The 20127-nt window shown below is 41.9% G+C and overlaps 1 protein-coding gene across 1 annotated transcript in view; it reads left to right on the top strand.

Moving 5' to 3' along the window:
* Positions 1–19335, top strand: part of LOC129702739 (sodium/potassium-transporting ATPase subunit alpha) — a 50490-nt gene extending 31155 nt beyond the window's left edge. The window contains exons 11-23 of the mRNA XM_055644680.1: positions 669–803; positions 1640–1829; positions 2383–2558; positions 4530–4666; positions 7481–7631; positions 9377–9545; positions 10786–10940; positions 11670–11793; positions 12719–12864; positions 15364–15494; positions 16210–16311; positions 16462–16553; positions 19134–19335. Of these exons, the coding sequence (XP_055500655.1) occupies positions 669–803; positions 1640–1829; positions 2383–2558; positions 4530–4666; positions 7481–7631; positions 9377–9545; positions 10786–10940; positions 11670–11793; positions 12719–12864; positions 15364–15494; positions 16210–16311; positions 16462–16553; positions 19134–19162 (1737 nt within the window). The 3' untranslated portion in view covers positions 19163–19335. The remainder of the gene's footprint in view (positions 1–668; positions 804–1639; positions 1830–2382; positions 2559–4529; positions 4667–7480; positions 7632–9376; positions 9546–10785; positions 10941–11669; positions 11794–12718; positions 12865–15363; positions 15495–16209; positions 16312–16461; positions 16554–19133) is intronic.
* The last annotated feature ends 792 nt before the right edge of the window (positions 19336–20127 follow it).

Here is a 20127-nt window from a genome sequence, read left to right as displayed (position 1 = left end):
CCTTCCTACACATAAATTTATCTTCCCTCAGTGGATTCCCTGAAATGTGTGAAATCAGAACTGTCTGAAGAAACACTGCCAATAAATATGTTAAAATGTACTGTTAAAATCCAGTGTCATTCACTGGAATTCAGTAGGATAAGAGGGGATCTTATAGAAACATTAAATTATTAAGGGGTTGGACAGGCTAGATGCAGGAAAAATGTTCCCAATGTTGGGGGAGTCCAGAACCAGGAGGTCACAGTTTAAAAATAAGTGGTGAGCCATTAAGGACTGAGTTTAAGAAAAACTTTTTCACCCAGAGAGTTGTAAATCTGTAGAATTCTCTGCCACAGAAGGCAAACGGGGCAATTCACTGGATGTATTCAAGAGGGAGTTGGATATAGTAACAGAATCAAGGGATTATGGGTGATAAAACGGGAATGTGGTACTGATTTTAGATGATCAGCTGGCTCGAAGGGCCGAATAGCCCACTCCTGCACCTATTTTCCATTCAATATGATCATAGTTGATCATCCAAAATCAGTACCCCGTTCTGGCTTTTCCCCCCTTAGCCCTAAGAGTTAAATCTAACTCTTGAGAACTATCTGTTTCTGTGATACTTATATCTGTGATACTAGATGAACTAATCACCATTAACCAACCATCTACTTTCCAATTTTATTCAGAGAAGTGTTGCTGGAGATGCCTCAGAATCTGCTCTCTTGAAGTGTATCGAGCTCTGTTGTGGATCGGTTCAGCAGATGAGGGATCGCAACCAAAAGATTGTGGAAATACCATTCAACTCCACCAATAAATATCAGGTAAAGAGAGATTCAGCAAGGTTGAGCAATAGCAGCCCGTTAGAGAGCTATGTGAGCCCCCGGAGGAAACTCATGGCGACACAGTGAACCTGTAAATTACATACAGACAACACCCGAGGTCAGGATCGCAACCAGGTCTCTGGTGCTGTAAGGCAGTAGCTCTACTTCTGCACATATTTGTTATGTTTCTACCAGCTGCGCTGCTATGATGTCCTCTGACAGAACTGAAAAGGAGACAAAAGCTGCAGAGAGGAGAGGTGTTTCTGACACGGTCTAACTAGGGTGACCACTAGGGTAGGCTGTAATTGCAGTTATCTGGTTCTGGCAGCAGTTCTGCCGAGGCTTCCTACTGGGCATTTTGAAGTTTTGGGTCCTGACTCGAAACTTCGCCTATCCATTTCCCCATAGATCCTGCCTGACATGTTGAGTTTCTCCAGCAGTTTGTGGGTTTTTTTTTAAACCTGCACCTGCAGTTCTTTGTTTCTACATTTTGTTTAACGTTCTTTGGTCTTTGCTCTCTCCCACTATCTGCTGCTATTCACTCGTTGATCATATCGTGTTTATAGTTTACTCTTTGTTTTCCTCTATCAGCTACATACCCCTCACTTGCCATGGAGCTTAACAAGGTGCTTTTGTTGCCTTTTTAGTTCCATTAAAGGGTCTCTGATCTGAAACCGTGACTTTTTCCTCATCCCACTGACGTGGCTTGATCTCCATATTTCCAACATTTTCTAAATTTATATTGTATTTCCGACATCTTCACAAACTGGTCGTGGAAGTCTATCTTATTATAAGCATTCTAGGCTGGTCTTTGTTTCACCAATTTTTATCTTTAGCTATCCATACACGAGAATGAAAAAGGTAACAGCCGCTACTTGCTGGTGATGAAGGGAGCACCGGAACGGATTCTAGACCGCTGCACCACTATCCTTCTGAATGGCGAGGAGCATCCCCTGAACTCCGAGATGAAGGAAGGTTTCCAGAACGCCTACATGGAGCTGGGTGGCTTGGGGGAGAGAGTGCTAGGTAAGGATTGAAATTTGAGTCTGAAGGCAAGGGTGGAGATGAGACCTGTACTGAAATCCTACAGTGTAACCAGGGAATTTAAATTCAGTTAATTAAGTTAGCTGGCATTTTCAGAGCTATGACCAAACTAAGCTGAATCCTCCAGATTCAGGGACAGTTTCTTCCCAGCTGTTATCAGGTAACTGAACCATCCAACCAACAACCAGACAGCAGTCCTGAGCTGCTATCTACCTTGCTGGCAACCCTCAGACTGTCTTTGATCGGACTTTACTTGATTTTATCTTGCACTAAGCGTTATTCACATTACTCCCTTTATCATGTATCTGTACACTGCAGATGACTCGATTGCAATCGTGCATTGTCTTTCTGCTGACTGATTTGGATGCAACAAAAGCTTTTGACTGTACCTCGGTACACGTGACAATAAACTAAACTGAAAGAGCATAACTCAAATCTTCCCAGATACGCTTCCAAACAAGGCACTTATTTGGGAAGATAGGCTCAGTTTATCCAAATACATTTGACCTGGTGAATTTATTTCCTCCTCTTGCAGGGTTCTGCCATTATAACCTTCCTGACGATAAGTTTGTTGATGGGTTTCGGTTTGAACCTGAAGAGCCAAACTTTCCTACCGAGGGTCTTTGCTTTATTGGACTGATGTCTATGATTGATCCACCTCGTGCTGCTGTACCAGATGCTGTCGGCAAGTGCAGGAGTGCTGGGATCAAGGTAAAGTCAAGGGTGGTGCTGATGTGTGGTAATTAATTTGTGGTGAGATTTGCAGCATTACATTGTTCTGCTCGAGGTTAGATACGAGATAATTGCACATGAATGCAAGGTGTCAGGGGTTACGGAGAGAAGGCTTGATAATGGGGTTGAGAGGGAAAGATAGATCAACCGTGATTGAATGGCAGAGTAAACTCGATGGGCCGAATGGTCTAATTATGCTCCTATACATTGATTGGAGGTTCTAATTGTGTACATTATGAAATTTCAACAAAGTGGACCAATTTCGAAAGGACATGGACAGGCAACATTTTGAGTTGTGCACCCTTCAAACCTGACCAGAAATGTCACCTGCCCATGTTCTCCATAGATGCTGCCCGATCCGCTGAGTTACTCCAGCACTTTGTGTTATACTTTGCTAATATGCCAGTCATGATAGTTAAGAGGTTTTAATATTGTGAACTTTCAAAGCTGTCAACTTTAACATTCTTCTGCTTCGCCTGAAGAATGCCGGTTAGCTTGGTGCTAGTTCATCGTGACTTGGTGTGAGTTAGCATAAGGACATTATTTTCAAGAAATCAGTTTTGTGCATGTAAGACTAAGGAGGTCAGCAAGCAGTGCAATTGGTGAAATCATGAGTTATGGGAGTGCAGAACAAGATTTGAATAGATGAGCTGAGGCAGAGTTGGAATTGGGCATTAGGAAAAAAAATATACAGGTCCACCGCTGATTTTCCGGCAACTGATGATCTGACGCCTCCTTTAGTCCGGACAAAATCCCCAGTATCCTACAGTAGACTGATCAATGGAGGCATAAGACTGCAAATGCTGGAATGCTGAGCAATAAGCAAAGTGCTGGAGGAAAAGGACAGGTGACATTTTGGGTCATGTCCCTTCTTCAGAGTGGTGAGGGAGGAGGGGGGGAAACTGGAAGAGAGAGGTGGGGTGGGCAAGTGATAGGTAGATAGAAGTGAGGGCGGCAGCACGATTGGCAGATCGTTGGGGATCGTGGTAAAGGCTAGAGGTGAATAAGAAATAAAGGGATGTCAGGTAAGGAATGAGGAGTGAAAGTAAAGCCAAGGAGGAACATGGGTGGAGAGGAGTTCCGCCAGCACTTTGTTTTATTCGGTGACTGGTCAAAGCAGGTTCTGGTGAGAATTCCAGGCACCATCGGGTGTGGAAAGTGACATTGTTTTGGGATAATGGTGCCCAAGTGTGGACGAGAAGTAAAACAAGTCCATGGGGAACATTAGAAAGGAAAGTCTGGGGTGTGGTAAGTGAAGCCATTAAAGGTGATTCTCAAGCTGCTCCTGGAAAGGTGAAAATGGACCTGGGAGTAAAGCACAAAGTGATGGAGGAACTCAGCAGGCCAGCCAGCATCTGTGGAGGGAATAGACAGATTTTTTTCGGATCAGATCCCTTCAGACGTGTTTGAATATGGATCCCAACCCTAAATGTCAGCAATTCATTCCTTCCATAGATGCTTCCTGATACACTCAATTACTCTCGCACTTTTGTTTTACAATGGATGTCCAGTCCTGCCATCGAGGTGACAATTAAACGACTTTGTGATCAATACTGCAAAAGGTTCCAAAAGAGATACCTTTGATTGAGAAATCACAGGTTTTTGGCCATTTCCCCTCAGTTGTGAGTTCATTATAGCTCTTCCTACTTTGGGATTCATGAGCATATTAACGTTATCAGACTATTAACAAAGTGGTGGAAAATAATTATTAAAACCAATCCCTGCAGAGCGTTTTTGATAACTAATTTGCTTAACTATTACTGATACCTTTTCACAATAATGCAGTCACTTCCTTAATTTTAAATCCATTATAATCCCAGTGGAGGGCAAATCTTTTCAAGAGATTTGCCAGATGTATGTCGACAGTTATTTAAATGACGAGGGTGTATTTTTTTGAGAAGGCTGCTGGCATTTTCTTTTACATATTGATTCCTATTTTGAATTTCATAGGTTATAATGGTAACTGGTGACCATCCAATCACTGCTAAAGCCATCGCAAAAGGTGTGGGGATCATCTCGGAAGGCACTGAGACTGTAGAAGACATTGCTGCTCGTCTGAACATTCCTGTCAGTGAGGTTAACCCCAGGTAATCGCTGGCAATCTGAGAACAGTTGTAATGTTTGGCTTCCATCTTGTTTGAGATTATCTAACTGCAAAACAAAGTGCTGAAGTAACTCTGTGTGAAGGTCCTGATCTGAAACGTCACCTATCCATGCCCTCCACGGATGCTGTTTGTCCTGCTGAGTTATTCCAGCACTTTGCTTTGTTCAAGGTTACAATATCTGCAGTTCCTTGTGTCTATTTAACTGTTGGATGAGCACAAAACCAGTTTGGCCAGGTTTTCTCGTTCTTGTGTCGCTGGAGGGGAGTGCTGCAAGTGTTCCATCATTCCATAACTCTTCAACTGACTTGCTCAATAAAGATGTAATTGCTCAGCCCATAAAGTACCAGATTTAATTTGAGAATTATATGGGATTACCTGATCGCTGGACTACAGCACTGAGGCACTGCTTCAAAAAGGCAGCCAATGTCATCATAGACCCACACAACCCTGGCCATGTCTTGTTTGCTCCGACAGTTGAGAAGTTATAGAAGTCTGAAAACTGTGACCCGGTTCAAGAACTGCTACTTCTCAACAACAAAACTAAGCTCAATGATTATGTCTTCGGATGCACTACAGATTTTATACTATTATTGCTACGCAATACAGGTCCACACTGAGTTTCCAGCACCCTTAGTTCCAGAGTCTTGATGGATTATCTGTTTTGCCTGAGCAACAGAGGACATGACCTCCCGAGTGGAGTCCAATGGTACTGGAATTCGGGGGGGGGCTGAGATGCCACCCACAGAAGTAGGCTGTGAGAACGAACCCACCGGTTCTGGCCGGGCTGTAGTCCCATAGAGCTGGCCGCAGGGGGCAAATTCGATCGGCATGGAAGTCCTGATGGGGTTGAAATCGGCCACCTCACCCCGGTCTAGGTGCCACATTTTCAGACGGACTTCTGGGGGGGGGGTTCAAAGGTCAACTGTATTTTATTAGTCACATTCACATACACTGAGGTGTAGTGAAGTGAAATGCTTTTTGCCATTTTGCAGCACACAAAAAAAGAATACAGACATAACACCAATCAAAGTCTTAAACACAAAGAACATCCCCCCACAATGGCTCCCACCATGAGGGAAGGCACAAAGTCCAGTCCCCAACCCCAGTTCACCCATAGTCGGGCCTATTGAGGCCTCCACAGTTGCCTCTACGGAGGCATGATGTTCCTGGCCGTTCTCGCCGGGTGGTGGTGCTCCGGCGTCGGGAGAGTCCTCACAGCGGCTTGGGAACCCTGGAACGGCCGCCTCCATACTGGAGGCCACTGCTTCCGAAGCCGACAAGGCCGCTCCGGATGGAGCTCCACAACTGGCGATCTCATATAGAGATCCCAGGCTCCCGATGTTAAGTTCAGCGCCGCTGGCCGCTCCAGTCCCGCGGCTCCGCGATGTTGTTCCCGGCGGTCTCAGCTCACCGGAGCTCCAGCACGGCGACCCAGGCAAGGCATCGCCCGCTCCACGATAGCGCTCCAGCGCTGTGCCACCGCCGAAGCCGAGGGTCTGGGAGGTCCGCGACAGGAAACGCCACTCCAGGCCCGCTGGTAGGCCGCGAGGACGGGTCGTAACTGCAGCCTAGAGAAAAGCTGCCTCTCCGACCAGGTAGGGACCCTGAAAGGCAGTTTCCCCCTTCCCCACCCCCCACACAAAAAAGTCTAGACCTCCAAACAAAACACTTTAACTAACTAAAAAATAAAAATAAAACTGAAAAGACAGACAACTGCTGTACGCTCTTGTAATTTTGTCCAGATCAAATGAGATGCCAGACCACTGGTTGCTGAATTTTTGTTTATTTATCTTTGCTAGTGTGTTTACAGGCCTGTAGAACTGCTGCAAGTTAGAATTTATTTGTTTTGTTGTCAGTATATATGACAATTAAACACTGTTGACGGAAGTTAAAATTGGTTACTTATCTTAAACCTAGATGGATAATGCAGAGGGTGAAAATACCAGGCATTATTGTCACTAAATGTTTCTACTCTATTTGAGGGTGTCTGGCTTGTCTGACAATAGATTTTGCCTTGATACAGTTACTCCTGTTAACTTTCCAGATGTTACTTATCCCAGCTGTGTTTATAGCAGCGTTTCTCAAACTGGGTTCCCCGGAATGCTAGGGTTCCGCAAGAGGTCGCTAGGAGTTCTGAGAGAAATAGTGATAAATGGGCTAATCATATGTAAATGCATTTTTGAGTCATTTTTGCATTTAATTTCATATTCGTAATTTTATTATACACGTACCACATATTTAGTGACGTCTATTTAGCATATTTAGTGACGTCACATTTAGCAACGTCTATCCGGCGCCAGTGTGAAATGGCCATCAGTGGACAGGAGCTGTACATGATGGATTTGTGTATCATCAAGTGACTCGAGTACAGAAGCATGTACGGTCTCCATCAGTCCTGTCCATGCTTCCTGGCGTGCAGGTACAGTCCCTCATTCACTCACGTTATTTAGTAATTTTTACCCAACATTTAGGGATGTTATATGGATTTAAAAAAATTAAGTATGTTTGTTTATTTTTGTTAGATTATCAAAAGTTTATTTGTGTGTGTTTCAGTTAGTTTATGAAAAGTTTGTTTCAGTTTTTTTTGCTTTGTCAATAAACTTAGAAATAATTTTTATGTAGTAGTTCCCTGAGACATGAAAATTATTTCAGGGGTTCCACAAGGGTAAAAAGGTTGAGAAACGCTTGCTTTAGCATTTATTCTGCTTTTACCTAGAATAATACGTGTTGAATTGCTTAAAAGAAAATTAAGGATGATAGTAAATTGTGAATATATTGTTGCATTTTGTATCGCAGGGATGCCAAAGCTTGTGTGATCCATGGAACAGATCTTAAGGAATTAACCCCAGAACAGTTGGATGACCTTTTAAGGTTTCACACTGAGATAGTCTTTGCTCGGACTTCACCTCAGCAGAAACTGATTATCGTGGAGGGCTGCCAGCGACAGGTAGGAAACTAGACTTGGAACCTAGAACAGTACAGCACAGCAACAGGCCCTTCAGCCTACAATGTCTGTGCCAAGACCAATTCTTATCTGCCCGCACAGAATCCATACCGCTCCATTCCCTGCATATCCATGTGCCTGTCTAAAATTACCTTAAATGCCTCTGTCACATGTGCCTCCACCACCATCAACCCCGGTAGTGTATTCCAGGCACTCATTGCCCTCTGTGTAAAACAAAATCTTGTCCTGTGCATCACCTTTAAACTTTGCCCAACTCACCTTAACGCTATGCCCCTTGCTATTTGTTATTTCTTCTGGAAAAAATATTCTAACCACACAAGGGTGGTGAGTGTATGGAACTAGGCTGCTGGAGGAGGTAGTTGAGGCAGGTGCTATCGCAACGTTTAAGAAACATTTAGTCAGGTGCTTGGATAGGACAGAATTAGAGGGATATGCAGAGCTGCCAAGTAGTACGGATTTTCCGTATTTTGTAAGGCAATGAGATCAGAATACGGATGTACGGATTTGCTTTGTAAAATTCAGATTTTTAAAAAATCAGCCCGACTTAATGTTTCATCTTGCTGCTTAAAAAATGCAAGAATATAAAAAGTCATACTGTTCCTCTAAAAATTATAGCAGAGTAAATCTATTAGTATTTTAAATTTCAAGATCTGGAAGCTTTGATCTGCCTGTCCTGCTCCAGGTTTAAGGTTTAGAGGGAGGCTTCCAAAATGGCTTCTACATCATCACCTGGTGCTAAAAGCAGGAAGCAGCTGTTCAAACAGCAGTATACAAAGAGATGGCAATTAATGCACTGTCAAGTAAGGTGCGTAGAAGACATGTCAATTGGTAGTAAAGTTACGTATTCTTGTACTCTTACATGGGTATAACCGCACATTAAAAAACACTTTTTTTCAGCAAAATGGCACCGCGTAAAAATACTAATTTCCTCAGCAAAATACTGATTTTCAGGTACTAGAATACTGAAATGCTCTGATAAAACTTGGCAGCTCTGGATATGGGCCAAATGCATGCAGATGGGACTGGTGTAGATGGGACATATTGGCCGGCTCAGGCAAGTTGGGCCGAAGGGCCTGTTTCCACAATGTATGATGCTACACTGTCTGCTTCTCGATTTTATATACTATCAGATGTCCCCTCAACCTCGTGTTCCATTGAAAACCATCCAGGTTTGTCCAACCTCTCCCTGTTACTGATACCTGCTGATCCAGGCATTATTTTGGTAAAACTTCTCTAGACCCTCTCTAAAGTCTATACATCCTTCCTCTACTGCGACGACCATAACTACACACAATACTACCAACTCTTCCATTTGGGAATAAAATGCTATCTCCCCCCCCCTTGTCACTCATTAAATAACTGCGCAGAATTTTGGCATATATAATTTCCTCCTTAATTTAGAGGCTTTTTTGAAAAATAAATTTGTACAGTGTGAACTTGGTTCAAATTATTCAAAGCTAGTAAAAGCACCAGATGTGATTGAGTGAAGCTGGATTTGTTTTCTGCCTCTATCATGTCAATCTTTGCATATGGGTGAAGGCACGTGGTATGCTGCCACATTTTCCCGTTTGCCCGATCTCTATTCATAAAACAAAGCAGGAAGTGCTGACCCAGGACTTTGCTACACTATTCTTTGTGGAAAAGTTTTGTGAAAAAAAAGATGTTAAAGAATTTTTTAAATCGGTATTTTTTTTTAATGGATCCTATTTTGACTGACTTTAATGCAGGGTGCAATCGTAGCTGTCACAGGTGATGGTGTGAATGACTCTCCTGCTCTAAAGATGGCTGATATTGGTGTTGCTATGGGTATTGCTGGCTCTGATGTCTCCAAACAAGCTGCTGACATGATACTGTTGGATGATAACTTTGCCTCCATTGTCACTGGCGTGGAAGAAGGTGGGTAACCTTTATTTTTTTTTAAAGAAAATGGCCAGAATTTTACAATTGTTTTTCTTTGACAATGGGAACACTTTTTAAACATAGCTGTTCCCAGTTTTAGTCTTACTGTTGTATTTTAATTTCTAGTTACTGCTAACCTGTATGCATGCTTATTGTTGTCCCTCAATGGTCCTCAAAAGGAAAGCATGAGATTCTACTCTGTTAGCAGATTGCAACTTGTTTTTTTGCTGGGGTACTGGGTAATGATGGATTGCAGTACAGAAATGAGATTGATTATCTGATTGAATAATGCCAGAACAAAAACCTTGCTCTCAATGTCAGCAAGACCCATGAGCTAATTGGTGACTTTAGGAAAGGGAAACCGAGGATCCAAGAACCTGTCTTCATCAATGAGATAGTGGTGGAGGGAGTCAACAACTTCAATGTTCTCGGTGTGCAGATCTCTGACGATCTAACTTTCAACCAGCACGTTGATACAATCATAAAGGAAGCCCAATTGCACCTCTACTTCCTTAGAAGATTAAGGAGATTCGATATGTCACCGAATACTCTTGAACTTCTACAGGTGTATGGTAGAGAGCATATTGACTGGCTGCATCACAACCTGGTTTGGCAACTTGAATACCCAAGAACGAAGCGGATTATAGAGTGGTGGCCACTGCCTGGTCCATCATTTCCCCACCATCAAAGGGATCTGTAGGAGGTACTGCCTCAAAAAGGTACCAGCATCAAGGCCCAACACCACCATGGCCGCGCTATCATTTTCACTCCAAGAAAGAAATGTTGGAATCTGGATGCTACTAGGAGGAACAGCTTCCCTCTGTTATCAGGCTTCTGTACTATAAGGTGGGGTACTATCTTATTCACCCACTACCCATTATGAGCATTGGACTTTAGGTAAGGAACTGATGCACTGCAATGCTGAGAACTATATTTTGTTCCTATTGTACTTGAATTTGCGTATAGTATTATCTGATCTGATTGGGTAGCATGCAAAAAGCTTTCCACTGTACCTCGGTAATCAAAACAATAGTACACCTAAACTAAGACCTGCAGGCATTTATGGCATATAATTTAACATCTAACATTTTGAGGCATCCAGTTGAGTCTATATAGAGCTAAAGAAAATGCCTTTACAACAAGGAATTACTCTGCGTTTTATTTCCATTTGTTTTTTTTTAAAGAAATTTGTAGAACTTTTTCTTGCCGCTTCAAATTTCTTGATTTTGTTTTGTAGGTCGTCTAATTTTTGATAACCTTAAGAAATCTATTGCATACACCTTAACCAGTAACATCCCTGAAATCACACCCTTCCTGGTATTTATTATTGCGAATGTCCCACTGCCACTTGGAACTGTGACCATCCTCTGCATTGACCTGGGTACTGACATGGTGAGTTTTACAGTTGTTGATGTTGCATTATATTTGATTTTTGAAGCACTCCGATTGTTGCTTCCTATTGTGTCCAGAGAAAACTTGTGAAGCTGCTGCCTCAAATCAGTGACTTAGATTCAACCCTAACGTCTGGTGCTAACTATGTGGAGTTTGCAGGATCTCCCTGTGGTGGTTTGGGTTTCACTTTAGGGTAGCTCTAACTGGTTGGTAGATTAATTGGCTACTATAAATTGCCTGTGATGTATTGGCGCATGGGAGAATAAAATCAGTGAGCAAAAAATTAGATTAATGTTAAATTATTGTTTGGCTGTATGAGTATTGTGAGCCAGTGATTGAGATTGGAAACAGTATTATTCCTGTTGGCTTTGTTTCATGATTTGCTCCTGTATGTGACACTGCAAACCCTCACAATTGTATTTTGCCTTGCCAGTTAAGTAAGTTGCACCATGACTATTGTGAATATATTAGTAATTGTTATGCGAGTATGACTTGATGTACCCTGATAATCCTTCATCATTTGGAATGTTGGGCATCTGGTTCATCAAGGTTCTGGTATCCGTGCTCCCGGCTGGTTGTGAGTTCACTGCTCGAAAGAAAGGTGAATTTGAGTAGTAATAGGAATAACATTCAATAGTCCAGGAAATCTATCATCCTTCTACCAAGCATTCTGGATTATCACTATCATACTGTGTCATGTTGTCACCAAAGACATTTGGTCCTTTGTAGGTACCTGCCATTTCTCTTGCTTACGAACACGCTGAGAGCGATATAATGAAAAGAGAGCCGCGTAATCCCAAGACGGGCAAATTGGTAAATGAGAGATTGATCAGCATGGCATATGGACAGATAGGTTAGTATTTGTTCACTTATTTAATGCATTTGTTTTTATCTTTCCACTATTTTGAAGAGTACACAAATACTTTTAATATTTACAACTATCAACATGTTCCACTATTTCATTTAGCATAAATCAAACCCTTGTTAGTAATCAGCATTGACTTTTATCTGTCCTTTAATAGAGCCATTTTCCATAGTCACCTTTTCCCCCATGGTTTACATAGACTTTATTCGTTTGGCTATGATATTTTCTTTTTTAATTTTTCCTTTACTCTTTCAAACAATTTTAACTTTGTGAGCCTCTTCAGTCATAATTTTAAAGATTTATTTCCATTTGAATGGGCCTCATATTTTGGGGGGTCCTTTGACTTAGCAGTGGTTTTGTTTTAAAAGTATGTAATGTTTTATACCAAATGCCTCTTACAATTCAACTTAGCTAACCACTTTGTGGCAAATTCCAGACTTAAACTTATACTAAGTTTGATAACATTGCATAAGTATCTTCCCTCAGCCAGATTGTAAATTAAGATTCATAACGTATCACTTAAACTGATTTAAACTCATAAATCTTGTTTTCGAACATTCCACAATACCTGCTTGAAGTTTGTTTTGTTTTACAATTTGCAATGTTCTGCTCCTTCCAGCTTGAAAATTAAAATCTTCCATTGTCGCACTTGTACTGTCAGCATCTCTAATGTCTCTATAACTTGCCCCAAACTATTACAGAATAATAATCCAGTCAGTGGATTTATGGTTTGCTCTTGCAGGTCATGCAATCTCTTTATTATTTCACAATTTTAATTTACATGTTTACCCATATACAGTTTTATCTTATCTGTTTGCCTACAATTCTTAAATTCTGTTGGGTGAATTCATATTAATAATAATGTATCGCGCGAGCAGCAACAACAATTAAAACAAAAATTGCTTTCATCCAGGAATGATCCAGGCCTTGGGTGGTTTTTTCACTTACTTTGTGATCTTGGCTGAGAATGGGTTCCTCCCGTCAGACTTAATTGGAATACGTGATAAATGGGATGACTTGTGGGTAGACAATGTGGAAGACAGTTATGGCCAACAATGGGTATGTATATCTTTCCTGTTGCCATGTATTAGGAAGAACTAATTCCAGTGTGCTGTGATTAAGTGATTCCAGACTTGAGAGAAACCTGTATTGGGAATAGTGCAGTCAACTAGTGTTTGCTAGCGATCAGCAAACTTGCGAACATTCAAACTTTCTCACGAAGATTGTAAACCACCAACTGGCGCATTTTACAAAAATAAACACTTTCCTGCGTGGGACATGGGTTATTCAGGGGTTTACTGGAAAAATGCAAATACTGCAAATTATTTTGAAGGATGTGATAATTTTCATCTTCAGTATGAGTGGTTATTTGGATTTCCAGATTTGACATTTACAGAAAGTGCTTAAGAAAGAAGTGCAGCTCTTTCTTAATGGGCCATATGTCACCAGGAAACCACCTGTGACCTGGAGCAAGCTGTGAGAGTTGCCCGGTGCCCTGCCCTAGGGCATAATAGCCTTTTGAAGTCCCATTAAAAAAAAAAAATTAATAATGACTTTGATAATCTTGTCACATGTAAATACAGTTCATATAGATTTTCTGATTCTAATAAAGCATTAACCGTTGCATAAAGCACCTTTTTAGAGTGAGTGAAACCTTCTAAAAACAACAGTGAAATAAAGGACAGCAGTCTGCATATGCTTTTTCAATTAAACGTTAACCCGACCCAAATAAATTGCATTATGTACTACACCAGGCATGCCTGATAAAGCTGAGGGGTTTTAACTGGAATACATCCAGCCCTTGTCTTCAGGTGTTTACATTATAGCCATGGACTTGTAACTGTCAACATTCTGCCTTCCGAATTATAATATAGAACATAGAACAGTACAGCACGGGAACAGACCATTTGACCCACGGTGTCTGTACCAAGCATGATGCTGAATTCAACTAATCCCTTCTGCCTGCACATGATCCATGTCCCTCTATGTGGTTATCTAAAAGCCTTTAAACGCTACCATCATATCTGCCTCCATCGCCAACCCTGGCACCGTGTTCCAGGCCCCCGCTCACCCTCTGTGGGGGAAAGAAAAGTTTCCCTGCACACCTCCTTTAAACATTGCCCTCCTACTTTAAAGCTATGCGCTCTGGTATTTGTCATTCCCACCCCAGGGAAAAGATTCTGACTGTCTATCCTATTTCTGCCCCTCATAATTTTATAAACTCCTTTTGGGTCTCCCCTCAACCTCTGAAGCTCCAGAGAAACCAACCTAGGTTTATTCCTATGTTCCTTACAGCTCTTGCCCTCTAATCCAGAGAGCATCCTAGTAAACCTCTTCAGTACCTTCTCGAAAGCCTCCACATCCTTCTTGTAATGGAATGAACAAAAATGCAAACAAAGACTCCAAATGCGGCCAAACCTAAATTTTATAAAGTTGCGACATGACTTCCTGACTCTTGTACTCAGTGCCCCGACTAATGAAGGCAAATATTTGTGTTGCCACTTTCAATGAGTGATGGACTTGGACCCCATGATCTTTCTGTGCAGCCTGTCTTTACCCCTGACTTTAGAGAAGCCTATCGTTATTGCTTGCCTGGATATAGTCCTACCCTGCTGTTCAGCAGAGGCAGACATAATACCATTGTTCATGTTGCTGCTGCGATTTGCCCTGAGAATCTTTCCCAGCCCCCAACAGTATCCTTGTTTGAGAAGGAGACTGCTATAGGAGACTGCTGTAATACCTGCCTGCCCCTCCCAATGGTCATGTCTATCTGGCTGAGTCTTTGGTGTGTTCACCTCCCCAATATGACTGTCCACAACAGTGACACAGCGGAAGAGATGTTGCCTTGCAGCGCCGGAGATCCGGGTGCTGTCTGTACAGAGTTTGCACCTTCTCCATAATCGTGTAGGTGTTCTCCGGTTTCCTCCTACACTCCAAAGACGTGCAGGTTTGTGGGAAAATTGGCTTCTGTAAATATCCCCTGGTGTGCTAGGTGGAACTAGTGTATGGGTGATCGTTGGTCGGCATGGAGTCGGTGGGCCGAAGGGCCTGATTCCACGCTGTATCTCTAAACTAAACCCTCCCTGCCTCATGATGTGTAAATTTAAGATGAACTTCCTCAAAATGTGGTCATTGATTAGTGTGTGCATGTTTAGTTCCACTTCCTCTTTCCAAGGTGGAAATACTTAGACTGGGAAACTTGGTCACTGACTGATAAATCAAAGCACTGAAAATGAACTGCTCGTGAGAACATTCCTTTGCACGAATGAATAATAATTGTTTCACTAATTAGAGAAGATTTATGAATTAAATGGAAGGAGAAAATGTGACTTGGAAATGATTTTGAGGACAGTGGGTGAATTTACTTTTCAATTTCGCAGGATTGGGAAATTGTACTCACTTCCAAGTGGAAAATTTGGGCAGGGAATCTTAATATGGCTCAGTAATATAAAATTTATATTTTACTATCAGTGCACATTTTCCACTTGCTATTTCTTAGTTTTTAAATTCAAGCTAGCTCGTCCTACTCGCCTAATTTAAATTTTTGTCATTTTTCAGACTTATGCACAGCGGAAAGTTGTCGAGTATACCTGTCACACATCATTCTTCATCAGCATTGTGGTAGTGCAGTGGGCTGACTTGGTTATCTGTAAGACCAGAAGAAACTCTGTATTTCAACAGGGAATGAAGTAAATATCTCACCAATGTGTTTAGGAGAAATAACAATCAACAATATAAAATAACCATTCATGGGATATTTGACTAAATAATTTACTGAGGATTTACATTTCCTCTTCCCATGTTATTTTCTTTGCCCCTAGCTGATTGGGGTGGTATCCTCATGGAATACATTAGAGACTGTTACTGGTTTGAGCCAGTATATGAGATAAGAATAAAACGTGGAGCGAGATTCTAAGTGTTCAGCAGATGAACACAGTGTGAGCTCTAGTAAAACTACTCAATTGCAGTCTGAGGACAGGTCCCAACCAGAAGCATCGCCTGTCCATTCCCTCTAAAGATGCTATCTGACCTGCTGAGTTCCTCCAGCTTTGTGTTTTGTAAATCAATTCCAGTCCGTGGAATATGCTAAATTGTATAACCCTTGCTATTGCATTATTATTAGCTTCTGCATCTTTGGCTTGTGAGAGCTATAATCTGCCAGCTCTATCCATCACATGCTGTTGTTGTCATTAGTCCCGTCCTTGATTGCAGGGAATTGATCAAAGTCTCAAGACAGCATCGTGTTTGTGTGATTGATCCGTCTGATAGTACCTTCAGTTCCAAATGCGTGGTGGTCATTAGATATGTTGCTCCTCGTACTAGTGAAACGCCAGAATAAGTTGTAAGATTCCATTGGTAGATTGAGTAATGATTTTCCTTTTTCAACGATAATTCTTTTTCTAGGAACAAGATTCTTATCTTTGGTTTGTTTGAAGAGACAGCCCTTGCTGCTTTTCTTTCATACACTCCTGGCACTGATATAGCACTCAGGATGTACCCACTAAAGTAAGTCATTCCTGCCCTTCCTTTGTTTGGTTCTTAGAATGAGTTTTTAAATCTGAATTGTAAGCATTTTTTTTAGTATTCGTATATATTTTGGCATGTCTTTTGAATTTTTAATCAGTTTGTAATGCAATTCATTTTGTTTCTCTTCAGACCCAGCTGGTGGTTCTGTGCCTTTCCATACAGTCTTATAATATTTCTTTACGATGAAGCACGAAGGTTCATCATCCGTAGGAACCCTGGAGGTAATCTAGTAGTGCTTGTGACATTTGTGTCTCCAAAAGTAATTTGCATGAGTATGAAACAAGGAGGCAAGGTGTTGTCAAGTCCAGTCAATTTTATTTCTATAGCACATTTAAAAACTACTCTCGTTGACCAAACGTGCTTTACATTGGTGCAGGTAATTACGTGCTAGAAAGAGTGGTACATAGATCAACGATACATACATAGATACATACATACAGCGCTCCCTCAGATGACCTCAAGAAAGGCTTGTGAGTAGAAATAAGTTTTAAGTCTAGACTTAAAAGAGTTGATGGAAGGGGCAGTTCTGATGGGAAGAGGGATGCTGTTCCATAGTCTAGGAGCTGCAACCGCAAAAGCGCAGTCGCCCCTGAGCTTATGCCTAGACGTCATAGATGGTCAGTAACCCCAAGTCGGCTGATCTGAGGGTCCTGGAGGTGGTATGGTGGGTAAGCAGATTTTTGATGTAGGTGGGGGCAGGCCCATTAAGGGCTTTGTATACATAAAGAAGGAGCTTGAAATTTATTCGGAACTGCACAAGGAGCCAGTGGAGAGAGGCCAGAATCGGGGTGATGTGGTCCCTTTTCCAGGTGCCGGTCAGGAGTCTCGCTGCGGCGTTTTGGAGTAATTGCAGGCGGGACAGGGATGATTGGCTGATGTCAGTGTAAAGGGAGTTGCAGTAATCAAGGCGGGAGGAGATAAATGAGTGGATGATCTTTTCGAGGTCGACAAATTGGAGGAATTGTTTTATTTTAGCTATCGTCCGAAGCTGGAAGAAGCTAGATTTTACCACGGCATTGACTTGTTTGTCAAATTTCAATGCGGAGTCAAATATCACACCAAGGTTTTTGACGTGAGGTTTGAGTAATGGGGTAAGGCTTCCAAGGCTGCCTGCTATCATTTTGATTGAGTCCGAGGGGCCGAGTAGGATGACCTCAGACTTGCGTTTAGTTGGAGGAAGTGCTGGGCCATCCAACACTTTATATCCTTGAGGCAGTGGATAAGGCCGAGTAGGTTAGATCGGTTGTTGGGCTTCAGGGGGAGATAGAGTTGTGTATCGTCTGCGTAGCAGTGGAAGGAAATGCTTTGCCTTTGAATGACTTGGCCTAAGGCTAGCATGTACAGGGAGAAGAGAATGGGGCCTAGGATGGAGCCTTGTGGAACCCCGCAGCAAAGTATAGCTGGGGAAGGGAAAGAGTTGCCTAGGTTTGACGAGAAACTCCTGAGGTAGGAGACGAACCACCTCAGGGCAGTGCCATCAATACCAACCACGTACTGGAGACGGTCAATTAGGATGGCGTGGTCGACTGTATCAAAAGCTGCGCTGAGGTCAAGAAGGAGTAGGATTGCACAGTCACCTGAGTCAATGGTGAGAAGTAGGTCGTTATGTACATTCAACACAGCACAACTCTGTGCTGTGGTGTGTCCTGAAACCTGATTGGAAAGTTTCCAAGATGGTATTTTGGTGAAAGTAAGGCTTAAGTTGACTTAAAATTACCTTTCCAAGGACTTTTGAAAGGAAAGGCAGCTTGGAAATAGGTCTGTAGTTGCTAGGCAAGGTGGGGTCTAAGTTGGGTATTTTTCAGGAGGGGCTGGACCACCGCATGCTTGAAGCAGTTAAGAACAGTGCCAAGCAGACTTAATTGGAAAGCAATGTATGTGGGTTTTAACATCTGAAAATACAGCATAGGAAGAGGTCTTAGGCCCACGATGTCTATACTGAGTATGATGCCTAGTTCCACCACCACCCCTTGCAACGCATCCCTAGCACTGCGTGTGTAAACAAAGAAAGCGTGCCTACACTTCATCTTTAAACATTCTTCATCTGACCTTAAAGATATGGCTTCTAGTCTTTGACATGACCATAAAGCTATAACCTCTTGTCTTTGACATTTCTAGCCAGAGGGGAGGGAGGGTGTGGAAAGAGGTTCTGACTCTTACCTGATCAAGGCTCCTCATAATTTTGTAAACTTTTGTCAGGTCTCCCCTGGGCCTTGGGCACTACAGAGAAAACAACTCGAGTTTTCCAACCTATTCTTATAAGTAATGCCGTTAAATCAGGCAGCATTCTGGTAAACTACTTATGGACCTGCAATGGGGCGACCAAAACTGCACCCAATGCTCCAAATGGGGTCTAACCAAAGTTTTATAAAGCTGCAACATGACCTCCTGACTCTTGTGCTCTATGCATTGACCAGTGAAGGTCAGCATACCAATTTGCTGCCTTTACCACTTTATCTATTTGTGTTGCTACTTTCAGGGAGCTATGGGCTTGGACTCCAAGATGTCTCTGTACATTACTTTTAAGGATTCTGCCTTGAACTATATATTTTCGCTAAAAGTTTTAGGCAAACACTTTTAAGTTAAGTTCATTAGTATGAAATATGTTTTATGGGGCATGAAAAGCACATATATGTAGTATATTGGACATGATCCAGCTACAGTAGGAACACTATACTTTGATTTATTCCTTTCAGGTTCAAAATGAAGTAAGGGCAACACCTTTTCAGAACAGTTTTGTTTAATTTGTATTCTACTCTTTCAAAATTAATGGCCTAACTTTTCTTCCTTTTTGTTACTAGGTTGGGTGGAGCAAGAAACGTATTATTAGAAGAACAAATGCTAATACATTTCAACAGTTTGTTTGTCTGCCTTAACTGTTAAAACATTTAAAGTGCTAATAGTGATGAGTGGAGATGGACTGTTTTGTAAAAAACAAAACTGAAAGTCAGTAGTTTTATATAAACTTTTTACAAGTATAACTTAAATAAATTGGATTATCAATTTGAGTGTTTTTTTTTGTATTTCACATCATTACATTTAATATTCCCTATCAATACTAGCTGTGTGATCTTAGCTAGTTTAAATGTTCCAATACTGATAAGCAGTCTTGAATGAAGTAGCTGAAGATAGACATAAAATGCTGGAGTCACTCAGCAGGACAGGCAGCATCTTGAGAGAAGGAATGGGTGAATTTTCAGGTCTAGATCCTTCAGACTGAAAGTAGCATTGTATAAGACCTGGACGTTCTATGATCGGTATTATCCAAAAATATTTTGTGAGAGACTTTTCACTGTTACCAGAAAGCAGTTTCAGTGCACGCTGCAGAACTTAACTCTCCAATGCAGAAACCCTCACCCAGGCAACTCTCCTACTATTCCAGCCTCCTCTACCCCAACCCGTCCCTTTCCATTTATATTCCCCTCTCTGATTTTACATTGCGCTCATTTTCTCTCGTTATTTGACATTCTTTTGCCTCCATTTCATCTCTCGCCTTTGTCCACTTACCTGCCAATTAACCCCCCCCCTCCCACCTTGTATCAACCTATCACTTGCCAGCTTATGTCCTGTTCCCACTTTACTGGGTTCCTTCCCCCCGGAATCACTCTGAGGAAGACTCCCAACCTGAAACGTCTATCCGTGTTCTCCAGAGATGCTGCTTTACCCGCTGAGTTACTCCAGCACTTTTTTTTATGCAAGATTCCAGCATCTGCAGTTCCTATAGCCTATAGGGAACACATGTAATATTAGTAGCACAGTACGTTAAGTTTGGCAGTAATGTGCTGTATCGAAAGA

The sequence above is a fragment of the Leucoraja erinacea genome, chromosome 13, assembly GCF_028641065.1.
Source record: "Leucoraja erinacea ecotype New England chromosome 13, Leri_hhj_1, whole genome shotgun sequence".
Classification (NCBI taxonomy): domain Eukaryota; kingdom Metazoa; phylum Chordata; class Chondrichthyes; order Rajiformes; family Rajidae; genus Leucoraja; species Leucoraja erinaceus.
The sequence above is the reverse complement of the archived record's forward strand: the minus strand, read 5'-3'. Positions and strand labels throughout refer to the sequence as shown.